Here is an 18,325-nt window from a genome sequence, read left to right on the forward strand (position 1 = left end):
AGGTAGGTTAAAAAGGTCTTGGCACATCAATTTACAAATTCCAAGATATGCAACTATTATTGTGAAAGGATAAAAACATTAACAGTCTGTGGATTGCCGGAGAACACAAAACACTGTCAACATCTGAGCTGGCGCAGTGATTGGATCATTGGATCATTGGATCATACCCATGGCGATTCCCTTGGAGTGCAGATGACCTTTTCTCTTTTTTTTTCCTCTCTTTTTATTTTTTCCCTTTTTTTTTTTTTTTTTTTTTTTTTTTTTGCCACTAGAGGTAGGTAATTATACTCTCAGACTTAAATTTGTGGTCCTACTCAACCATATTTGTTTTGTTTTGTTTTTCTGGAGTGGTATTGGTACTTTTACAACACAGAATTTAGATGTAGGCTTCTTTGTTTGCAGAGTTGCTCTGTTGGGCCTGGTCGGGCCCATTTTCAGGATGAGTGATGTCTTCACTTGGCTGAATCATGACTTGGATGCGCTGTTCAAAGAACAATGATAAATGTGAGGCACTCAGAAGACTTTTCTAAGCTTTTTTTTAAAAGGCAATCCTAAACACTTCTGTCTAGGCATTACAGCTACAATGAAAAATCCTCTCTTTTCTCCCTAGGAACCAAAAGGGCAGTAAGTCACCTAAAAACCCATGTTCAGCTCTGTCTGAAACATGACAGTGAGGAGCTGTAAGAACCCCTGCACACTGTCAGATGCCAGCAAGCACTAAGAGCTGAGCACAATGAGGAAAAAGAAAGGAGGGGAGCCTGCAGCATGGGAAAGGTGAGGAGAGGCTGCTGCAAGCCCACAGGTCAAGCACAGGGCCTCCAAGGTTGCAGGATCTCAGATGTGATTGTGAACTCCCCAGGGAGAAGGGACCAGAGAGTAGCAGCTTCTGAGAATTTCTACCTCCAAAGATACAACGGGTAAGGTAGACTTCTGTTTTTATTTCTGTTTAGTCTTTCCTAGGCCTTTTGTGTTCTCCAGTCATGAAGCTGATCTGCTGAGCTCAGGTGTGTATCGAGAAGGAGAGCCCAGGTTTGATCCTCAAAGCCTGGGACTGGTTTAGGCTCCTCCTGTTTTCTAATGATCATTTGTCAATGCTTTCAAAAATGATGAGACCACAGCAAGAGGAACATTTACTGTGATCTGTCTTAGAAGCAGCTACACTGTGGATCAGAGCAACAGTTCTTCACTTGCACGTCAACATTGCCATAAGACCAAGGGAAAGATACTCAAAACACAGGAGCTGAGAGCAAGCAGGGGTTGGGGGGAAACCTGAATCTCTTCCGTAGACTTCTTTGAAGCATCACTGACTTTTCAAAAAATTGCTGAAGACAAATATTTGGATCAAGATCTGCACGATTCATGGGGCATTACTCGTCAATTCTGCTTAAGATCATCTGTCCCTGTGCAAAGATGGCTCTGTCAGCTGATTTTAGAATATTCCAGAACCTCTGACAAATTCATTTTGACAGTCACAGAGGACAGAAGTGTGCATTTCAGTACTAGTGATGAAGAACTGTCCGTGATGCACAGAATGAGGTTACTGGCTGGGGAGGGAAAACTGAGGATGCACCCAGGTTAAAAAACAAAATGGGAACTGTGAGCGATTACTAAAGAATGGTCTGGTCCGTGACCTTATTAATAGGTCGCACCCCTTTAGCAGGATTTCTCAGAGGACTTGAAAAGGGATTTAAGCCACACAAGGTCTCTTGTCATGTGGGAAGTGTCACCTCCTTTTAACCACTGGGATAAGGAGTCAGGGAAAGACTATGAGCACAGTGCACCGAGGAAAGGCCCTCTGAGATTCTTTGCAAACTAAATGGTCGCAGAAATCCCTTAAATAAAGACTGAAGTGAAGAGCAGTGTAATTATAACACATGCTCCCAAGATCTGGCACCTGTATTCTCTCAGCTTCAGCAGCAGAGAGCAGCAGTTGTCACTTTGTGCAGGTGCAAGCACAGAGTCATAGGATGGAAGAGACCTTAGAGATCAGCTCCTCCAGCCTCCGTGCCATGGGCAGGGACTCCTCTCATGAAGGCCTCATCCAGCCTGGCCCTGAGCTGGGTCACACCCCTTTAGCAGGATTTCTACCCCAGGAGGGGGCAGCCACAGCTTCTCTGGGCAATCTGTACCAGAGTCTCACCACCCTCCCACTGAAGAACTTTTTCCTAATATCCAGCCTAAACCTATTCTCCTCCAGTTTAAAACCATTTCCCCTGGTCCTGTGGCTGGACACTCTTATGAAAAGTCCCTCTCCAGCCCTCCTATAGGTTTCCTTCAGGTACTGGAAGGCAGCTCTAAGATCCTGGAATGCAGAACAGCATTTGATGCTGTTGATGACAAAGCTTTGATGACATAGCAGGGAGATGCTAAACAGGGTCACTGTGAGCAGGCTCATGGAGCCTGAGGGTTATGTGGGTTTAGTCCTAGGACTCTGATTCCTGTTCCTTAGAGCATCCCCTTGATACCTGACAGCACTTCTTGCATTCATAAGGGCAAATCTGTGTATTTTGTAAACTACTACTTTGTTTTCTAGGAGGAGGGAGCTGGGATGCAAAGTGTCTGGAGCTGTCAACGCCCAGAGATAAGGAGCAGATTGAATGCAGTGAATCATGTTTGACAACAGATGGTACAGACCCTGTCTTGTCTTTTGTCTCTTTGGAGTTTGGTTTTATGGTTTTCAGCTGTATGCAAAATAATAGTGAGGCCACAGGAGACCTTCTGCCCGGCCACCTTCTGTCAGTGTGCACAGGGCTTGCAAGAGGAAATCCTGTGGCCAGGTACAAGAGAGCCTTACCTGTTTTAAGGAGCCTTTCAGGGTTAGAAACATGTATGCCATGTAGCCTGGTATCAGCACCATAGAAGACAATGCCATGAACCAACCAACTCCTTGGCCCCATTTTGGGAAAACATAACTCCCCATTGTGAGTGGAGTCATTTGGACAGCACTGAAGAGGAACACTCCCTGTAAAGTACAGCAGAAAAGAAGATTTGGATCAGATTTCTAGAGTCTTTTTGTGTTCAAAGTGTTTTTCTGGGTTGACATGGACTTCAAGCCTGTGTTTCCATCCAGGCAAGGAGCAGAGGGTTCTTGTGGTCCCTGGTGATGGCCTGGCTTGTAGGTGGGGCTGCAGGAAACAGGCACTGCCCTGAGTGAGCCCTGCAAGCCTAACTTCCACTCTGGGAATGTGCAAGGAAGGGAACAGTAATCCTGAAATGGTGAAGTGTTTTGTTTGTCTCAACTAACTTTCTGACTGGGATAACAGTACCAGCACAGCCCTGCTGCACTGCTCAGCACCAGGCTCCGAGAGGCTCTGAATAGGAAATGTTCTCTCAAGCCTGGCCCTAAAAATTCTCAGCCCCGAGGCTTTGCTCGTGGTGGAACGTGAGGGCAGTCAGAATGGAACCTGCTGTGCATGAAGTGGCTACAGATTTTCTGTGTAAAAGAACTCAGGAAATTCAAAAGCCACTTTGAGTTTTTCAGTAGTTAGAGGGGAGCTTCCCAAGAAGTTTCTTACCAAAATCAGTGTTTCATGTACCCACTATTTTTTTCAGATACAAAGCCTGCATCTCAGATTATCCAGGCAGGCTGGAACAGGGAATGCACTGCTACTGGCAGAGTCCTCAGACAGCCTGCACAAAATCAGAGGGAAGGATGGGGGTCCTGGGGAATCCTGCCTGCAGACACACACTGTACCACTGATCAGCAGCACTTCTGGGTTGCTTTTGTGCTGTCTTCAAACAGATGGCCTGCAGACATGGTACTTTTTCCTTTAATTCCCCAAGTGAGGCTCTTATCCTGGCCTGTTTCCAGCATCTAGGTGGAAAGGAAACTGGCTACACTGCACCATCCAAGAAGGAAGCTCATGATGATCCCAGGTTCAGAACACATCCCCAAAGAGGAAGATTTTACTGGCACACCATCACCACCTCCAGACCTGCACTGCCCAACAAACCCTGCTGAAGACTTTACAAGATAGGAAATATCTGGTAAGTCTTACATCCAGTCTTGGTCATTTTCCTACTATCTCATTAAAATCAACAAAAAGCTTTTTTTATGCCTTCCTGAACACTTGAACATTTCAGCCAAATGAAAGCTGCCTGCATTTGGGTAGAAATACATCAAGGAACCCTCAGCTTAGACACATTTCTGTGCCTCTCTTTAGTGCTCTTAGTTGTGGCTTCCTATATGGGACTATCAGAGAAATATCAGGGAGGGAAAAGCCATCATGTCATGTGTAACAGTGTCTACCTCATACATTTTTTATATTGCACCTGGCTTGACTACATTCTGTGTAGTCAATTTACATCCATGTGCTTATTATCTCAAAGTGTGCTGTATGAGCTTAACTGGATAAAGCTCAGTTAAAGCTGGGAAATGCCTGTACTGTGGTTTCCAGTACCAAAAATCAGTGTAAACTGGATAACATGTTCCACAGAACACCATGAGAGAAGCCATCAGTTTATAGTCTCAGTCTGTTACCTGAGCAGTGCCTGTGCAGGAATGCAGTTCACAAGATGGGGACATTTCTGTGTATATGGAAAATTAAGACTTTAGAGGGATTGCTACAGTTTAGGCAGGAATAAAAGAAATGGTGAAAATCTGTTCTTAGAGTTTTCTATCTCTGCCAAACTTTTGACTAACTGCCATTTCCTGAGGACTAAACAGAAATCTTGAAATTGCACAGGGCTTCTTTTCTTGGGGCAAAGGCTTCCTCTAATGGCAGTGGGGTTTGCCTACTGCCTTCAGTGGAATTGCTGAAATCCTTAAAAAAGGGATGAGGTCAGGTTTAATATGAGGCTGTGAGGGTGGAGATGCCAATGCTGTAGCACAGAGGCCACCTGGTTTATATCCTGTGAATCAGACAAGAAAAGTTTGTTCCTTACTGCCACAATGATAGGAGTGAAAAACGACCAGCAGAGTTTCCACCAGATGCAGGGTCTGTATCCCACCATCTCTTGGATGTTGTCATAAAATCTATTAACACCTAAATATAGAAATAAAAAACAGCATAGGAAGACACCACATAACTGATTCAATTGAAAGCTCAGTGACTTTGAGAGACATGGTCCTAAATGATGAAGCTTTAAAGAGTCCCAGCATCACTTTTTACATATCTGGATGGCAAAGAAAACTCAGAAGCATCAAGATAATATTTTTTTTCTCATTCCCATTAATTTCTCATTAATTCCTTAGTGACCAGCAGGCTTATTCCCATGCACAGCTTGAGGAAGTCTGTACCTGTGAAGGCCAGATGCAATAAATCACCTTGGCTCATTCCAACTCTAAGTCTTACTAGAACAAGAGATTTAAAATGACATTTTACAAATTAAATTTAAAAAAACAATCCATCCTAACATCATCCAGATTCACCCAGCATGGGTGTGTGCTCACCATCTACACACAGCACTGCCTGTGACATCAAAGAGCAGCCCTTCTGCTGCTGCTCTTACCTACCAGCTCCCCATCACCTTCTCAGAGGTGTCTCTCATACTGCTTGGAACTTTGTCCTTCATTTCTTCACTAGCTGGTGTGTTGTTTTTTTTCATTGGCATTTGCTGGACTCATATGCATTCATATGTATTTCTCTGCCAAGAAATGCTGTTCCATCCTTTTAAACCCATTAAAAGGCAGCAGAAAGGCTCCAGTGATCTTGCTCTGCATTAGTTTTGGAATACAAGTTGAAGTGTTTTTTTTAACCATGGGATTAGTTCCCTGGAGTAGCTAACACAGAGCTAAGAGTCACATGCACAGATACTCTGGGAAGAATATGATACTTGCTCATTAATCTTTAAACTCAGAGCTTCTCAGCCCGGACTTCTGGGTATTTTTTGGCAATTATGCAAAGTACAAGTGACCAAGGAGCCTGGCTCTCCCTGCAAGATCCCAGAGCTATAGAGTCATTTCTGGAAATCACAGAAGCACAGGAGTTGGAAGGGACCTCTAGGCATCACAAGAGGTTACAAGGTGCAGAAGAGCCAAGTTATTGTGTTGAGCACTGCAGTACCCACCACCTCTGAAGATCCAGGCTTCCAAGGAGTGGGGACAGGAAAAAAGATGGGAGATGTCACCCATTTAGTATTCCTGACACACTTAGCATCTAATGACTTCCATGCTTGTCCTTGGGGTGTTTTAATGAGGCAGGAGCACCTTCCACAAGCCAACTTTGAGTCCTCAGTGGAATTACATGCATATAAAACATGTTCAGTTCCACCCTCAGCATCATCACACACAAGTGAGTAAATGTAGTAGCCACATCATGTGCAAAACTCATGGAACAAATAAATACAAACTGTGTTTACCATAGCACCAGGATATTGAGATGCACTCAAAGAATACAAGGAACAAGAGACTCATTCCACTGGCAGAGTAGTAGTCAAAAAGCTTAAACACGTAGATTCCACCCTAAAACACATAAGAAGGAAGTGTTAAATAGTAAGAACCCCAGTTCCAAGATCAAAATGCAAGCTACAAACCAACAGTGGCAAATAGGTTATGGACATATTAATGTAAATTAATTAAAGTTAACAGCATGAAATTTTATAATACTTGAGGTCAATACTGAGAAAAATCAGATTACTGCTAGAATTCAATTAACTGGTTTGATTTCTTTTTACTGCATTTTGTTCATTAAGTCAACTATTTCCCTCAAAATAGTTTTCAGCTGAGCAGATCACAGCAAGCCAAGGAGACCACCCCAGCTCCCACTGGGTGACTCCAAGACAGGCTGTAGGGATGTGCACTGTCACCCCAGCCATGCGGTAGGACACAGCACACCCCTGGAATGCAGGCATTTTCCATTTCCAAGTTGATGCCAGTTTAAAGGGGACAAAGAGACAGGTGCTGCATGCCAGGCACCAGGTGGGAGTCTGCTGGGGAAGGTACCTGAGTGATGTTGGAGAGCCCTATGACGTAGGAAACGATGCAGACCACGGCGATGAAGAGCTCTCTCCGGTTGCGCAGCAGCTTGGGGAATTCATCCACCAGAGCTGTTATGAACCCTTCCACGGTGCAGAACTGCAAGGAAAGTGACAGCCAAGACACCAGACTTAGAATTCCCACTGTGAACTGTGGCCCGTGCTTTATGAAGAAGAAAAAGTGCTCTTTCCTCGTGATAGAAGACAACATACCTACAGCTGAAGGCTTTGGCCCCTAGACCCTTTCCAAAATGTACACTTGGTGAGCTTTACTCACCCAGATGACAGCAAATAGGCACAGAAAAGCAGAATCAGAGCAGTGCTTCAGAGTGGACAAAGACTGATTCTCATAAGTTACAAATTACTTTCTGTATCCACAGAAAAGTCATTGCAAAGGTAAGATTTTGGCTGAGAACGTGGCCTTCCCAGCACAGCCATCCTGCAGGATCTTACTGTCTGTGTAAATTCAAAATAAATGTTGTCAGGATGCCTGAAATAACAGAAACCACAAGGTCTGTACGTTTTTATTAACTTCCAGGAGTGCAATCAGGATGTAACCAATAGTTGCAGTTCCTGTAAATTATAGCATATGAAATGTTTCACTGATAGACAGAAAATGAAGGAATCATGACAGCCTGCAGATATATATTCTTTTAAATAATATTAGGCTACCTTCCTCAGTTGTTAGTTGCCTAGAGACAAGTTCTTTCAAGAATATTTTTGACCCATTTAATTTCACAGTAGTTTCCCCCCAGATGGAGCAATAGGTTCTAATGTCAAGCCTGAAGCTTACTGAAAAACAAAGAAATAGAAAACATTCATTTTCAGCTCCCTTTTAAGTTGCAGAATAAAATGCCCTCTTTTTGCATTTTGGTTGTCAGGCTGAAGTCAGCTTGGATTTATAGAAAATGATGGATATTCCTCTGCTGACAGCTGAGTGCAGGACTAAGCTGGCAGAATCCTCACATTCCTGCACGTGCTGTGCAGAGCCTGCAAATGGCTGTGAGGTGCTGGAGTGCTGATGGCAGGCAGGGTGACACATCTGCCTGGCACTGCTCACCCAGCAGTGACCAAACACTGCCCTGACAGTGACCTCTCAGCATGCTGTGCAAAATAAGACAGGGTGCTCTTTTTAGTGCTCACAATATAGTTGCTGTGTGTATTAAAATTATGAGTGATTAACGAGTGCTTGATTTGGACCTAGTCCTTTCTAGCATGTGCACTGCTGCTGTGTGCTTTTGTGTTCATTTTTGCAGCAGACCATTTTTTAATGATTGCATAACTTAATTATTTCATCATTTCATTACTTAATCTAGGCAGTAACTCTGAAGAATATCTTATTTGGATTTGCAAAACCTCTTGGTTGTGCCTTCCCATTCATTTCCAGTTGTGAGGCACCATCTACAACTCTTAGCTGAGGCCTGAACCAATAAAAATCTTGTTCCTTACCACTGGGAAGTGATTTCAGAACACTCTGAGACCCAGAATGTGCTCAGTAATGAGCCTACTGACTCCTGAGTTTGCTCTTGACACGTGTGCTGCATCTTTTTGCCCTGGGTGATAAATTGTGAGGTTGCCTTTCAGAAATATAAGTGGCACCTAAATGTTGCAAAGCTTATCCCTGTAGGTGCCTCCTATAGTGATGAATACTGCCAAGGTACTTTTTAACGTTGTGGTTGAATGGTTTAAGATTTCAAAGAGGGTTCCTTTTGTCTGCAGAATCAATTTTCTGCTCATCTTGTATATGCTTCCATCAGTTCATGAAAAAGCAAAAGGTTTTAAGCATCCCAGTATCAGTTTTTGACCATCTCACCACTCTTTCCTCTCCTTAGTACCTTCTAGTATTTTTCTGATTATTCTAGAAACCATTCTGCACCACTACCAGCTGGCAGAGCAGGATGCACAGCTGGCCATGCAGAATGTACCATGCAGCTGCAGAAAATCTGTCTTCATCGTTAGTTTTTACACCAGTTTTACCTGACTGTCAATTCCAAGCATAAGCAACATGGAGAAGAACAGTATTGCCCACAAAGGAGAAATTGGCAACTGTGTCACTGCTTCTGGATAAGCCAGAAATGCCAGTCCAGGGCCTGGTAGGAGAAAACAGGAGAGAAAATGTCAATGTGATTGATTGGATGTTGTGATGATTTGCTCCTGCTGACCCGTAGGTTTGAGGCTCATTGGAAGGATTCAGCCATAGGTGCAGCATCCCTGAGCAGGGATTTCAGCTTAACAGGTGTTAACTGATCAAGAACTCCATGCACCTACCTAGCTTTTCAAATGAACCAACCAAACCAAACTAAAACAAAAAACAAAGCAAAACCAAACCAACCGACCAGCCCAGAAAATACAAGATACAGTTCAGAAGTTGCTCCTGCAAAGGCAGGGACTGTTATCCTTGGCTAGGGTTACATCTCCAGGTACTGAGCAGCTTGCTCTCCCTCTCAAGTAGTTACTGGTAGCTGTCATCTTCTGCTTGGCACCAAGGGGTTCAGAAGAGAAACAAAGATCGCTCAGAAGTTGAGAAGACATTTTCCAGCAGTTACAGCAGTCCCACTTGCTGTTACATTACATTAAAATACAGGTGTTAATAAGCTATCTAGCTGTAAACAGGCAAACCTCTTCATTTGTGTTCTTACTCACTGCTGATGGGAGGGAGCACAGTGTGGGAAGGAGAATAAAAATTCTTATTAAAAAAAAAAAGGAACAGCTGGAAAACCACTGACATCAGGCTAAGAGGGGAACTTGTAGCAAATGAAGTCATCCCAGAAATAACATCAGTGAGCCTCAGCTAAGGGACACACCTGACTTCTCAGCTTTCCTGACCACTCTGGCTGTGACAACTGTCTGGACTTTGGCTGCTTTCAAACCAGTGAAGCAAGGAGTGGCTTTAGACACCTGAACTGTCAAAGTAAATGCAATGCAGATCCTGAAACTATTATTTGCTAGCGGTAACAGGCATGATCAGAATGCCTTTGTAAAAGCAAATAACCTTAAGATAAATATGCCCTTAGCTCTACTCTGTTACACATTCCACTGAAACGCAGCTGCAGGTGTGTAAAGATTGCAAACCAACACCTCTCCAACCAAGCATCAGTTGCTGAGCTTGCTAGGAAAAATAGAAGCCTTAATTAAAAGGTCAGAATTTCAAATACCCTTTGCAATTACTGGCCACAGCAGGCTATGTGCATCTTTGAAAGGTCTGTTATCTTTGGTACCCTAAAAATATACTTAGGAGCTTAATATGACATAAAAATCCTGGTTTGTTTGCAGCTGCAGTCTTTATATAGTTACATCTGTATCAAATATATAAATCCAAGCAGCTCATTTCACACACCACTGACTTCCCAGAGCATTTTTTGACCACCATGGATGACATAATCATTGTTTTTTTGCCAATTTCTTTGTACGTGTAGATTTCTGCAGGTTATTTTTAGGTCTTAAATTCTGTGCTTTTCTAACTAAGGAAGTATTTCATCAACGGGATATGTTTGCTAGCAGAATAAGACCTATCTTGTCCACCAGGCTCTCAGTTAGCAGAATCCTCCCTGTGGCCAGAAGAGCTAAGTGAGTCTCTGGTACACCAGCTGGGTTAGGACACCCATCTGCTCTGCTGCTTTAAGCTTTTTCATCTGGAAGACATCTGGAAGGAAAGAAGAGCAGAATTCTTCCATGGACATCTCACTGCCCTAAGTGAAATGGCTTTCATAATAAAGGATCCCATGAAATTGGCTGATAGCTGCAGGTCTGGACAAGTGGGAAATGGATCTGCCTCAAAGGGTGTAAAGTGACAGTAAAAGGAATTTTAAAAACTTAGCTGAATTTGGGAACGTGGGCTCCAAAAGCATAATTACCATCATTCCACCTTTCAGTCTGCTTTTAAGAATTTCAGTAGCAAGAAGCTCATCATCTGGTGTCACAGCTAAGCACTGAAGCAGCAAATCCTGCTGCCACCTCTTGTGGATGCTCTTCCCTGTAAGTAGCAGCCATCAGTATTCATTGTGCCAGCTCCAGATGAGTCCCTGCCTGACCACACTCCACATCAGAGGTCAGAGAGCACCAGGCAGGCAGGCAGTCTGCTCAACATGGAATGGTTTTGCTGGTGCTGCCCTGAGAGGTTTGAAACAATGACCTCCACCCTGCCATCTGTAAGGACAACTGAAATGGCAGGGAGCTGAGGGATGTTTGGAGGGAGGGGTTTTGAACAATTGCATGAAGCAGCTGGACACAACGTAGAGACACAAACCAAGTGATGCCACTGAACAGCTAAGAGAAAAAATATATTGGATACCTGATGCTGCAACATCTGCAATAGGCCTCTTTGTGACATTAGCCATGAATCCAACAATGGAGAAGATGACAAAGCCAGCAAACATGCTCGTGCATGAGTTTATGCAGCACACTATGATGGAGTCCCTGAAATAAAGGTAAGGTGCTTTAAGCAGCAGGTAAAGCAATGCTACTCTCATTAGCATATTACCCCTTTTTCCTGCTAAAAGATTCCATGATTGAGCATTTCACCATCTGGGTTCAAATTCATGCTGGGCAATTCATACTGTCTCTCCCATTACTGTAAATGCAGTTATAGGTCTCATTCCTAGTGAGATACAACATCTAATATTCAAATGCAAGACTTATTTCAATCATATAGTACCCAACAAGAGAGAATCCAGATCCAGCTGAGACAGCAAAGTATCCATATAATATGTATGGGCATCTGCTTACCTGTAAACATTATTGTTGAAAGGGTTGTAACTTCCCAGGGCAATCAGTGAACCAAGACCCAAACCATAGGAGAAGAATATCTGTGTGGCAGCATCCAGCCAAACCTGATTGCAGGAAATAATTGTTATAAAAATCTGTTTCTGCACTTGAGGAGCAGGTCGTATGTCTGAAAGGTGAGCAATTAGTAGTGAAACTTTTGTTTACAAGATGGAATATTTACCTCAGAGTCTGAAAGCTTACTGAAGTTGGGGGTTATATAGAATAAAATGCCTTCCTTTGCTCCAGGCAGTGTTACACCACGGAAGAACAAGATAAGCAGCATAACATAGGGATAAGTAGCAGAGAAATATACCACCTGAGGTGAAAAAACAAAATACTGTAAGTATGGAGGGAAGAATTACCTCTTCTTTTTAACATTTCAGAAACTATTTGCTCCCTAAAAATACTGTAGCAGCACCTGAGGCTGACAAGTGAAGCATTTATCAGTGGACAAGGTTGGTGAGGAAGGGGGCTGCTTACTGAAGAGTTCCCTAATGTGGAATTTACTGGGCTAGGATAGTTTTGCATGAAGGGTTCATGCTTTTGGTTTTTTGTACTCAGCAAGAGGAATACCCTGAAGCACAAGGTTCTGCTTCTTCTATCCTACTGGCAGAACAACATCTGTCAGATTACTATTCTGCTTTTGCATTTTCAACACTCTCTCCTGACCTGTGGTATGATGGAGTTGCCCTACAGGATCCTTCTCTCTTGCCTTTTCAAAAGCCTTAGTAAAAAGACACTATGAAGTCAGGCCCCAAAGAAACAGCCATTCCTCTTTTGCCACCTTGGCAGGAGAAATGGAACATTTTGGTGTTTCATTTTGGTCTGAGCTCAGCTAGGCCATATTCAACATGCAGTCTGAAGTGGGTCACAGTAACAACTGTCTTGTCAAAAGTAAACCATTCTTTCAGTGTGAAAAAAAATCCAGTCCTCCACACCAGGCCTGAGGTCTTATAACCCCAGACTTGAGTTGCCACCAGGTCTCATGGCTGTGGCTTTTCCTTTCCTTTTGATTTCTTCCTGCTATGATTTTGGGGAGAGGTGTGTGCCAGTGTCAGGTGCTGCTGCCCTTTCATCCCTGGGGAAATAACAAAATTCCCTTTAATTCATTAGTAAATTGTGCTTTGCACTTCAAAACCAGCCAGACTTCAGGAAGCTCAGCATGCAAGGGTGCCCGTGGTAAGGACCACCTACAGCTCTCCACTGTGGCATAAGGAAAGGAGGGACCAACCCTTGGATGCAGCACAGCTTCAACACATATCCAACTCCAGCAAGAGCTGTGCAATAAATGCTCACACTGGGGTGAACACATGGCATCCTCACCCCAGTGCTGTCCACATTGAGCTGGGACAGTTGGCCCAGGAACAAACAGACATCTTTTTAGAGAATTTTATACCTGGCAAAGTCATGAAGTCTGTAATGAAGAGGAGCCAGCTCTTCCAAAAACATGGGGCTGCATTAGTTCAGGTAAGATCAAAATTCAATCCTTCACAGAGCTCCTCCAGCAGAACTATCCCCAGCGCCTCTTACCTCAAGAGTTTTCAGTATGTCTGAGTAAAAATGGGCATTTTAAAATTGAGATGCATTTACAGTACTTTGTAATCTTACCTTTCCAGTCCAGCCTACCCCCTTCCAGATACAAAAATACACCAGAATCCAGGCAATTGCCAGGGTAATTGCTAGTGGCCATCGGATTTGCCCCGGTTTTTCCAGCCCATCGGTCATCTGGTGCATGTTACGTCTACAATAAGCCAACAGAACAGTGTGTTTGACAACTGATCCACAAGAGAGTAGATGAGTGATAACAAGCTGCATGTACAGAGGAATGAGAGAGAAAAATGAGCAGCTTACTCCCAGAATTCGACCACGGCACTTGTCATGTTGGTGGTGTTTGCTAAGGAGTAATTGGAGAAGCAGCGGTCAGTGTTCCACGGGTTCTCACAGTGCTTCCAAGGAAGAGTCTGTTTAAGGGAGACAGAGAGAGAGAAACCTAAGCAAGCATTCCCTCAGGTACCTCTGTCTTGACTAGGAATGGCAGCTGAGTGGAGAACCAGCATTCTTTGAGTTGTGCAGCTCACGGATCTCCCTAGGTGCCTGTCTGCCACCTGAGGTATTTAACTTATCAGTTGTGTGGATCACATGGGAAAATATTTCCCATCCCTTCTTTAATGTATCAGCACAAATGCTTACATGTACCTCACAGAACGTGAGAGTGTGTTGAGCATGCTGCAAGATATGATGGGAAAAGCAAGGTCCTCCTGGAGGTCCTGCTACCTCTTGCTGCACTGGAGGTGATAAAGGTGTGATGGGTATTGATCAGAGATTGCTATTTTCCCTCAGGGCAGGGAACAATTTGAAAAGTGTAAACTTTTTGTTGTCCACATGCATTTTCTACATATGTCCATTGTGTTCTCTTTCAGAGAGAACTTTCTGAGCAGCAGAACCTGTTTGCACATGAAATCCATTAGAATGAATCTCATTTTGATACAACTCAGGTGTGGTTCTAATGGCCATTCTGGGGACACGCTCTCACAGAGAATGCTGGATCCATGTTTTACATACAGGGATAAGAGGCTTCAAGGGAATTAGCAGTCATTGTTCATCTAATATGGGCCAGTGCACCACTTCCAGACTACAACTGACCTTTCACATCAATACTAACTCTGAGGATAACAAAAAAGAAATTATCGTCTCACTCCCAGACAGTAATTAATGCAAATTTTGTCAAGGGACAATTATTTAAAACTGAGAACAAGCAAGCATGAACAGAATTTGTAGAAGAGACAGCAACTGAACAATAATGCATTAATTATCAAGACTTATGTAAGAATGCTTCTTCAGATGGCCAAAACCCACAATCAGACAAGACCTACTCAGCTGATGAATCATCCTCGAGGGGAAAGAAAAGCAGCTAAAAATAAAGTTGAAAGGGAAGAAAACAAAGTGAAAAGAGCAACAATGAGTGGAAGTTCAGAGCTAATCAAATCACAGACCTCCCATTGCATGGGGATCTCTTCATTAAACTCCTCCACCATTAAGCCACACTGCAATGAGAACATTGCTCAAAGAATTATCACCTGTGTGGCTGATACTGAAGAAAAAATGAACAAATCATTTATGCACTGGGGTTTTCCTCTGGGGAATCACTGGCCCGTGGGCTCAAAGGCAAGGGGCTACTGGTCCTCTTGTCAGCATTGCCAGGAGCCTGAGAGCTGGGCCTGGCAGGAGAGCAGAGCAGAGCAGCAGGAGGGAGTGCTGGGGACTGGAGGGCAGGGACAAGCAGTGAAACTGAAAGGCTCAGTTTTTCATTCTGCATTTCTTGTGGAGAAAAAAAAAACAACCACAACTGAAAAGGGATTTTTACAAACTAGTTTTCATTTAGAGAGAAATGTCTTACCCAGCTGGTTTCTATGCTTGTTTTTTTGGTAACATTTATAGTGAGACAGATTAATCTACATATCACTTTGCTTTGCATTCAACACAGAGTTCCAGCCTCCCGCCCGATGCAGACACTTACAGTGGTAAAGGAATTATACAGGTAGTATATGGCCCATGAAATAATTACAATGTAGTAAATATTTAGCCAAAAGGAAAGCACTGCAGCTGCTAGTCCCACACCTGTGAAGAAAACAGAAAGATAAAGGGAAGGCAGCTGTTAGTAAACATCAGTTCAGAAGGACAAATACAACGTATGGGGTAGACACCATTTACCAGATTCTGTAGAAGCTGAGTTAAAATTTTAGAAGTACCATTACAGCAAGGTTATTGATTTGCATGGGAGCTCAGCCATCCATACATTTAACCTCAGTGTCCAGTTCTCTGTATGCTGCAGGAAGCAATCACATCTGCTGCTGAGGTTTTACAGGCATTTTGTTTGCTTCTAGAGAAAAGAGCTCAATCAGCTCCTGCTCTGGACCAGCAGTGCCACAGGAACTTCTGGCAGATGCAAAGGGAGTGTGAGCTCTGAGCCCAGAGAGCGACTTGAGAGAGTGATCAAAGTGCTTGATGCTTAGCATAATGCTATTATGTCACCTCAGACTGAAGACATACCAGAGCTCCCAAATGAGAATGCCTCATCTCGTACCTCACATGGAGATTTCAGCTGTGTTTAACATGTTCAGGCTGGTGGCAGCTGCCACGTGGCACTCAACAGAAGGACCCTCTCAGAACAATTCAGGACAATGCAAAAACAATGTCTGCACTTTGCATTGTGTCCCCTGCCAACACCTGTAACTTGAGCAAAGTTTAAATGCTCACCTGTGAGAAACATTTTCATCTCCCCGGGTTTTCCAAACACGAAGTTTCCTAAAACAAAATCCACTCTAAAGGAACTTTTAGCTCAACCTGTGGTAATTGCTAGTCCTATTCTGTGAAATAATTTGTAACTCAGTGTGTAACTTGCTCCTCCACTGTTCCAGAAGCCAGCTCAAGAGCTCTTAAAGGATTTGGGAGTAGAAGGTGAAATGCACAGCTTGTGACGTTTGCAGGTCTATGGAGAAGCTAGAATAAAACCTTTAGGTTCTAGCAATGAGAAAACTCAAACTACCCTAAAATCTAAGTATAGAGCAAGCTTGTTTTCAGCAATTCAGCATGAAATTGCCATCTGTTGTATTTCAATTAAAAAAAAAAAAAAAAAAAAGGATAAAAACCTCTGTGACCTCAAACAGAAACAATGTGCACCAAATTCCTGGGAGCAGAGTTCCACACAGGCTCAGACAACTGTTGCTAGGTTTAATAAGCCATTTTGAACAGTCTTTATATGTTCTTAAGAAAAAATCTGGGGTTTTGAAGTTTGAAAATAAGTTTGTTGTGCGAAAGTAATCCAAATTCATGCTGTACCTTTGAACATTGGAGCAAGCTTCCAGACTCCAAGGCCTCCTATAGATGTGTACTGACCCAGGGAACACTCCAGAAGAAACAGTGGCACTCCAGCAAAAATTAAAGTAAGGAAATAGGGAATGAGGAATGCACCTAAAAAGAAGGAAGAGTCTGTTACAGTGGGGAAAAACACAAATTAGCTTCCACTCTTTCCATCCCTATTCTGTATGAAAAGAAACCCATTTTTTTTCCTCCTTAAGTGGGACTTTTCAAAAAAGTTGTGCAAATACACTTTTGAAACAGTATTTCAAAAAGTAAAAATGGGGGGGGGAAGATATCTCCTTATCATTCAAATGCTTTCTGTTTAAGTAGAAAGCTGAAGACTGTATTTTGTTGCCCTTGACTGGTCACAGGAGTGTGAAGATAGCAAAAAGGCTTTAACCAGCACTGAAGTTAGCCTTTTATGGGAAGCTCAAAGGCAGTCTTACAAGCTGTATGCAATCCTCTCAAATACTCAGTCCAAAAAGGAGGACTCTGAAAGGTTGAAGGGCAACGTGCTTTAGTTCTGCTCCAATTCCTTGGGGTCTTCTAAAAAGCATCTGCCAATGAGAAGTTACATGGAATTCCCAAGCAGACCTCAAAGCAGAGCACCATGCTCTAAAATGGCTTCAACCCTCCAGGACAAGTGTGAAGCAAAGGAAAAAACCCAAATCCAAAGCAAACCACCTGTAGAGATGAAATAGCTATTAAAACCCTGGTCTGTTTTACTCAGAATTTTAATAGCAATTCCTAATATCACCGAATCACAGAATGTTTAGGTTGGAAGAGACCTCCGAGATCATCCAAGTCCAACCTTTGACTAACACCATAATCAGCTACAACACCTCAGGGACCAGGTCCAAACGTCTGCAACTATATTAACAGGAGGCTGTAAGAATGGAACAGCAAACATACCTCCACCATTCTTGCCACAAAGGTATGGAAACCGCCACACATTCCCTAAGCCAATGGCATAACCTACACAGGACATAAGGAAGTCAAATTTCCCTTTCCAAGTATCTCGGTCGGGAAGATCCGTCTTCTTCTTCTGCACTTTTACCACCAAGGTTTTGGGCTTGTCGTTGGTGATGGAAGCATCCACCTCGGTGGAGATCTGTCCATCTGCCACCTTGGTGCCGTTGGTGGCCATGTCTCTGGGCTTTGCTCTGGCAGCAGCAGGACGGGAGACCTCAGCCCCGGTCCACGTGGACAGCAGCTTTGCGGCTCGCGGGACCCCAGCGGGCGGCGACGGCGTCGGCGGGAGGAACCCCGGAGGCCCTGGGGTGCTGGGATGGGCAGGGGGTCAGGCTGCTGCCTGCTGGAGGGACCTGCAGGACACCAGAGGACAGAGGTCAGGGTGGGTTCAGCAGGACCTGAGGTGACTGAAACACGTAAAAGAGGGAGCTGGCTGCTGGTGGAGCTCGGCCAGGCAGGTGTCTCACTGCTGGTGGAGCTCGGCCAGGCAGGTGTCTCACTGCTGGTGGAGCTTGGCCAGGCAGGTGTCTCACCAAAGGGATGGACACTTTGTGGTTCTTACCAGCTCGATAGGAAGCAGGGCTCACACTAGTCCAAAAATTCTCTAAGCCACAGTGCCTCTCCCCCCCTCCTCCCCACCCAGATGTCTTCTGTGTCTGCAGAAACACAGTATTTCTAAAACGTGGCATTGGGTTGTCCATACCATCTAGCCCAAACTTTATATAGATACAAACGTAAAAAAGGACTCAGCAATGAGATTTTGATTTAAGAGCCCAGAAAATGATACATTTAACAGCCCAAAACTTGGGCAGTG

At 43.8% G+C, this 18,325-nt stretch overlaps 1 protein-coding gene across 1 annotated transcript; it reads right to left on the reverse strand.

The window, feature by feature from the left end:
- Positions 1–265: 265 nt before the first annotated feature.
- Positions 266–17,761, reverse strand: SLC6A1 (solute carrier family 6 member 1). The gene is made up of 14 exons (XM_008506219.2): positions 17,452–17,761; positions 16,519–16,650; positions 15,197–15,297; positions 13,531–13,640; positions 13,288–13,420; positions 11,861–11,995; positions 11,641–11,744; positions 11,207–11,331; positions 8,893–9,005; positions 6,884–7,015; positions 6,301–6,403; positions 4,885–4,985; positions 2,795–2,962; positions 266–481 (listed from the first exon to the last, which is right to left on the reverse strand). The coding sequence occupies exons 1-14, from the start codon at positions 17,684–17,686 to the stop codon at positions 377–379; spliced, it is 1,797 nt and encodes a 598-aa protein (XP_008504441.1). The 5' UTR covers positions 17,687–17,761; the 3' UTR covers positions 266–376.
- Positions 17,762–18,325: the final 564 nt, after the last annotated feature.

The sequence above is a fragment of the Calypte anna genome, chromosome 12, assembly GCF_003957555.1.
Source record: "Calypte anna isolate BGI_N300 chromosome 12, bCalAnn1_v1.p, whole genome shotgun sequence".
NCBI lineage: Eukaryota > Metazoa > Chordata > Aves > Apodiformes > Trochilidae > Calypte > Calypte anna.

Coding starts and splice junctions, on each gene's coding strand:
- SLC6A1 (XM_008506219.2), bottom strand. CDS start 17,686: ATGGCCACCAACGGCACCAAGGTGGCAGATGGACAGATCTCCACCGAG. Junction 16,651..17,451: donor TTGTGGCAAGAATGGTGGAG/GTATGTTTGCTG, acceptor CCTTCTTTTTAG/GTGCATTCCTCATTCCCTAT. Junction 2,963..4,884: donor TCACTCCTATCATTGTGGCA/GTAAGGAACAAA, acceptor TGTACTTTACAG/GGAGTGTTCCTCTTCAGTGC.